This window comes from Acromyrmex echinatior, chromosome 10 (assembly GCF_024713525.1).
Source record: "Acromyrmex echinatior isolate Ae372 chromosome 10, ASM2471352v2, whole genome shotgun sequence".
Classification (NCBI taxonomy): domain Eukaryota; kingdom Metazoa; phylum Arthropoda; class Insecta; order Hymenoptera; family Formicidae; genus Acromyrmex; species Acromyrmex echinatior.
In genome coordinates, this window is record NC_141861.1 from 10,632,278 (window position 1) to 10,638,383 (window position 6,106).

Below are 6,106 nucleotides of genomic sequence, written 5' to 3' on the forward strand. Positions count from 1 at the left end.
ACGATACGCCGGTTCACCCGGTCTTTACGAATTAATTTTCAAGAGAATTCCCGACGATCTCCTTTACACGGAAGACGATATGAATAAGTACAAGAGCATGCTGCTGGCGACGAATGCGCACAAACACAAGCATCATTCGCAGGACCGATTATTGACAACAGGGGATACAAGTACAAATCGCGCTGTTGATATCGATCACAAGAAACAGAAAAAGAAATCTGGAAAGGGATTACCTCATGCAATGACATTAAATGACAACGCGATCGATTACGTGCACTGGGACGATCCCAATGAGCTGGTGGATCGTTTACGATTGCTCGACGCTTCGCACCGAGCGGGCAACAACGCTCACGACAACGAGATGCTGTCGATTATCGAAGAACTTCGCGAAGCCGGTCTAATAAATTAAATCGCGTATCGACAAAACGAGTCAGTCGAGTGGCATCAGCGAGAAAAAAATACTTTTGTCCTTTGTATTACACGTCGAATCATGAAAAAGAAATCCAGCGAAAAGAGAAAAATTAGCTCTGAGAAACGTCGACTCGTCGAGGAATTGCACGCTCCGGCGAGAAGAAATTTTCCACGAAGACGCGTCATAGTTCGAGGACACGACGATTTATGGCAGGCTGATATCGTCGAGATGCGTCCGTACTCGAGCTTCAACAGAGGCCACCACTACATACTCACCATCATCGATGTGTTGAGCAAGTACGCGTGGGCCGTACCGCTCAAGAGCAAGGGTGGAAGCGAGACGGCTGATGCTATTGTTGAGATAATTCGAGCAAGTGGAAGATGTCCTAAAAATTTACAAACGGATATGGGGAAGGAGTTTTACAACGTCGATGTGCAGAAAATCTTGAAAAAACACAACGTTAATCACTATTCCACGTATTCGACGTTGAAAGCGTCGATAGTCGAGCGGTTCAATCGTACGCTCAAAAGCGACATGTGGAAGATGTTTACACTCAACGGCAATTACAAGTGGATCGACGAACTGCCGCGTCTCGTATCAGATTACAACGCGCGCAAGCATTGCACTATCGGCATACGACCCTCCAACATAACTCTCGCGATCGCCGAAAGACTCTTGGACACGGTGTACAGTGTAATAAAAATCGTTGGTCCAGCAAAATTCAAAGTGGGCGATTTGGTACGCGTGAGCAAGTACAAGACGATTTTTGAGAAGGGTTACACGCCAAATTGGACTATCAAGGTGTTTACGATCGTTAAGGTACAGCGTACCAATCCCGTAACCTATCTACTCGAAGACTATCGCGGAAAATCCATCGCTGGTGCGTTCTACGAGCATGAGTTGCATCGCGCTACTCATCCGGACGTGTATCTCGTGGAGAAAGTACTGCGCAGGAAAGGAGACAAGGTGTACGTCAAGTGGCTGGGATTCGATGGATCGCACAATTCATGGATACACAAAAACAATGTCATTTGATAAAATTTTTTCGTATATTTTTTTTTTACATATAAAAAATATATCAATATAAGTATATAAAATATATCAATATAAACGTTTTTTATTACTTCCCATTCATCATCATCATCTTCGTTTTGGAGTATATAAAAAAACATGAGACACATAAAGTAAATGAGAATACTAGTATATAATACGTATATAAATGTTAAAAACATGTGATATGTATTATATGAAAGTACAATAATCGTAATACATAAAAAAAATAATACTTCTATAAATGTAAAAAAAAAAGTGTAAAATACAATAGTAATACATAATAGAATAATACATATAATATACACAATACATATATTGTATTACAAAGGTATCCGCCAATGTCCCCATGGTAACGTCTCTGTCGAATCCGGTACGACGTATCATTTGTCGTCGTATGGACTCAGAGCGATTTTCGATTCGGATATCGTGTAATTTAGATCGTATACACGATTGACGGCGAGTCATTTCAATCTCTTCGTTCAAACACTGCGTGTAATCGTCGAACGTTATCGCGCTACGATATTATTCTTTACGCCTTTCGCCTTTTTAATGTCCTTCTTGCCATCCATCGCGTACATCTTCGCTCTAAGTCCAACAAATTCGGTCATTAATACACCGTTGTTCTCATCCTTCATCAGGCCGAGTACTTTTTTGTTCGCGAGAGGCATATCGTACACGTTGTCTGCCGGATAATCGCTCGTGTCGAATCTAGCGATATCGCGTTTCATAGTCTCGTAAACATTGTCGCATTCTATATAGTAAATGAGACTATCCGTGTCGGTGTACATGATCTTGCATTTGTCGCGATACATCGGTGACATGTACTCGTGATGAAATTCGTACAAACAGACTTTCGATATGTCAAGTATGCACATACTCACGTAAATCGGCTTATTGAATTTCACCTCGAGTTTGCGCATTTCGATGGCAATCAAATTTTCCGCAAAGACGCTGCGGCTGTGAAAATTCGGTTTCGCGATCATTGCCTCCGCGCCGTACCGTCTGTCCCATTTTGTTATTAATTTTACATCAGCGTAGTTGCGCACATTCTCCATGATCTTACCGAATACTGCGTTGTTCATTAGCTTATACAAATTTTTTTCAAAATCATTTTTCGCGAACGTTCTAAACTGTGTATTAAGTTCAATGTAATTGCAGAGCCATGGAGATTGAACGAATTGTAGCACTCGATGGATCTTTATTACGCGAAGACTGTGACTAGTACATTGCTGCAGGTTGCGATAATGGATGACGTAACGCTGCTTATCGTACAACGTCGCTAGAAGTTTATCTTCGCGCTTGCCAGGCGGTTTATCGCGCGTTGAACAGAAAGGTAGGTCAGTGTGTCGATCGTGTAGATGCTGCGGATATTCGAGATCGACCTCGAGAATATAACCGGTAGGTGAATCCGTAGCGATCGCGCTCACGTCAAAGTTCGCAGCGTCTTCGACCCGAAATTCGGTGTATGGTAAAGGTTGACACATCGCCCATCCGTACAGATTATTCACATCGTAGTACATCAAGTATGACGACGGTTTCGATGGATCGAACGAATACATGTACTTGTTATTAGCCTGCGCGTATCTGCCGGAGCATTGACTGAGGCCACCGCGTATACCGTGCTCGATGAACATGACCATATCAATGTCGGTGAGCAACTCGAATCTTATGCGTGTATATTTCAGCATGGTGTCCCACGTGAAACCCGGCAATGTATAATAATGCGCGGGATCGAGACAGTAACTCGCGATGCAGCTATTGCGGAAATTTTCGAAAATGTTTGCTAATAACAAGACATCAGTTTTCAAGTATAGATCACTGTACTCGCCGAGCGTTCGATTGGAGAATCGCTTCCAGATGTTCGCGGCGTGAGCGTAATCGCTCTCGGATACTGTATCGCCTGTCAACGAACTGAAAAATAATTCGCACGGTGGTAAGCGCGTGTCCTGCAATTTTTCGACGCAATCAATGTACTCGTACGGAAAGACACCTTTTCGTGTGAGTAATTCAAATTCTTTATCTGATAATGTTGGAAATTCGGAACGTACAATTTTTAATTTATCTTTGTCGAGATACGACGCCAATTTATCAAGGCTTGCATTTAAAAATTTGAAAGAATCAATGAATCTTAATTTTATGCAATTTTTCTGAAAATTCTTTTCATTTGTGTCTTTGGTGCTATCGACATGTTTAGTGAATGAAATATATTTTTCTTTAGTTATCGGTAGTATATCTACATGTCCATCGTACGCGGTAGCAATTTCCTTAATTATAAAATGCGCGTCGTAGCCTGATAAATTGTGAAATACGACTGGAATATAAAACGAATTTTTATAATTTAAATTACAATTCGAATGCACTGGACCACGATATCTACCGAGATGACAATGATCGCGAACCCGCATGTCGTCCGGCGCGAACGGTTTCTCGCAGATGTGACAACGCGTCGTGCTACGGTATGCCTCCCATTGCTGTTTAGATAACGTTTCCATGGGCACTTTGGTGGATACGATATTTTTCACGCGATGCGCCAAATCGTTGAGTTGTCGTGCGAACCACGCTATGCAGTCTTCATCGCGACGGAAGTGATACGACGATAACGCGTCATCGTACGCACATCGCACGTAGTAGCCTATGCTAAACGCGTCATGCTGTTGATACGCGTACGATGATACGTCTTCCTTGTCGGATTTCTTGCGTAAGACGCATTGTAGATCGGCGTAGACGATGAACGGCACTTGTTCTCGATTGTTATAGTTGTCGAATTCGAACCACCTGTCGTCCTCGCTCGGCAGTCGGATGGCACAGTTGTTGATCTTCTGGCAGTCCACTTCATGCGACTGCAATTTTTTGCACGAACTGAAGTAATAAAGACACCTACAAATAATAAAGAAATTTTTTCTATTTCTTTTTTACTGTTTCTTATTGACTATTTTTTTATTATACTTACCGATCACAAAAATATTTTCTGCTCTCGTTCCCAGTAATTTGTGATCTTACAAGGCGGGATAGATTTTTTATCCACGCAAAGTGTCTAATGTTGTCGTTGCGTGAATGTTGTAGGTACAGGAGATTGACATGCTTCTCCTTCTTGTCATTGGTGAGCCGCAGAGGAAAGACCTGTCTATTTTCGATGTTGTAGACGTTGATCGATACCGCATTCAACCGTTCGAATTTCGGAATGTCTTTTAATGTCATTGGAAATTCGATATCCGCAAGATTTAATACTGCGGTGTAATGCAGATATGATGATTCCCGATTTACATGTCTTTCTGCGGGGTACAGAGCGGCGACCACCGACTACGCGAAACATGCATTGTCCGTCGAATAAACACTGATCATCGCTCGTTTCATCGCTATTTCTCGTGGCACTTCGATGTAACATCCCGCGTGCATTGGATTATGCTTATTCACATTCACTATCAAATTGAGGATTCGCGACAATGCCCACCCGCTGTCGCGTTCCTGGAATTCTTCGAGCGATGCTAGGATAGACTCGACGACGTGTCGCTCGTACCACTCGCGCATATCGGTGCAACGATATATCTCGCTGTTCTTTGTAATTATACTCTTATTAGTACGTTTATATAGTACGTTTATTCTTCGTCGCAAACTCGCCATTGAACGCGGTGTTCACTTTTACACTGCCGTGTCTTTCTACAGCGTCTCGCACTCGCTCGAGCACTACATCGCCAGCGTCTTCTAAAAACCGCCGCGGCTCGATGTGTTTAGAGTTTATCACCGCACCTGTCAATATACGGCTTTCAAATGCGACATCAATCTCTCGCCAGACAAGAGATCGTTCGTTGCCATTCGCGTACTCGCCACTCGCGTACTCGATACCAATGTGCACGAAACGTCGCTCCAATTCCAACTTTGCACCCGCGAGTCGCGCGATCCTCGCCACCGCGGATTGTCTGTATCCAATGGTGAGGCGCGGACGCTTGGCACGACAAAGCTCTTCGAGCTGCTCGATGCATTCGTTGCATCGTTGCAGCCATGAGAAACACTCCGTCAGAGTAGCGATCTGATCGCACTGTTCCAACAATTCGCGTTCCACTCGCTAGTGGTTTTCCATGTTTTTTTAATGTGTGCAAAGTGGACATATGCTGCACGAGAATATAATGTACAAAGATAGTCTGCAATTTGTGCACGACCTGCCGTCTAGCCTACCAAAAGAACCGGTCTCATGCACCCTGACGTGATACATTCCTCCATCGTTAATGTCAGTATACGAATCATGCATGATGTGCATACGGTTAAAGAACCACACGTTGTATAATAATTATGGATCACACAATGCTTAGTACGGGCATTCAATGTACGAATTTCTGGAGACGACACGAATTTTTCTACGCGATCCATTTCATACTCGCTCATATCACTAGCACATCCACTATCCGTCGGATAGTATTTCTTCGTCGGACGACTCTTGGTTCATTATATTCTCAAAGTCTTCATCAAACACTTCGTCTCTAATATTCGCGAACTGTTCCTCATCCACATTTCTAATATTATATATTCTGCTACGTCGATTCTCTCCTCAATGTTACCGATATTCTCGAACTCTACATCGTCCATTATGTCCTCAAATTCTATTTCCAATGCTTCAAATAACTTGTCTGCATTTACATCATCCAT

The 6,106-nt window shown here is 43.0% G+C and overlaps 1 protein-coding gene and 1 pseudogene across 1 annotated transcript; both read right to left on the reverse strand.

Moving 5' to 3' along the window:
* Window positions 1–1,963: 1,963 nt before the first annotated feature.
* On the reverse strand, window positions 1,964–4,362 carry LOC147908292 (uncharacterized; the record flags this gene model as incomplete). The annotated part of the gene is made up of 1 exon (XM_087410520.1): window positions 1,964–4,362. A coding segment is annotated over one exon (2,391 nt), but the record flags the coding sequence as incomplete, so codon positions are not given.
* On the reverse strand, window positions 4,319–6,106 carry LOC147908293 (uncharacterized; annotated as a pseudogene).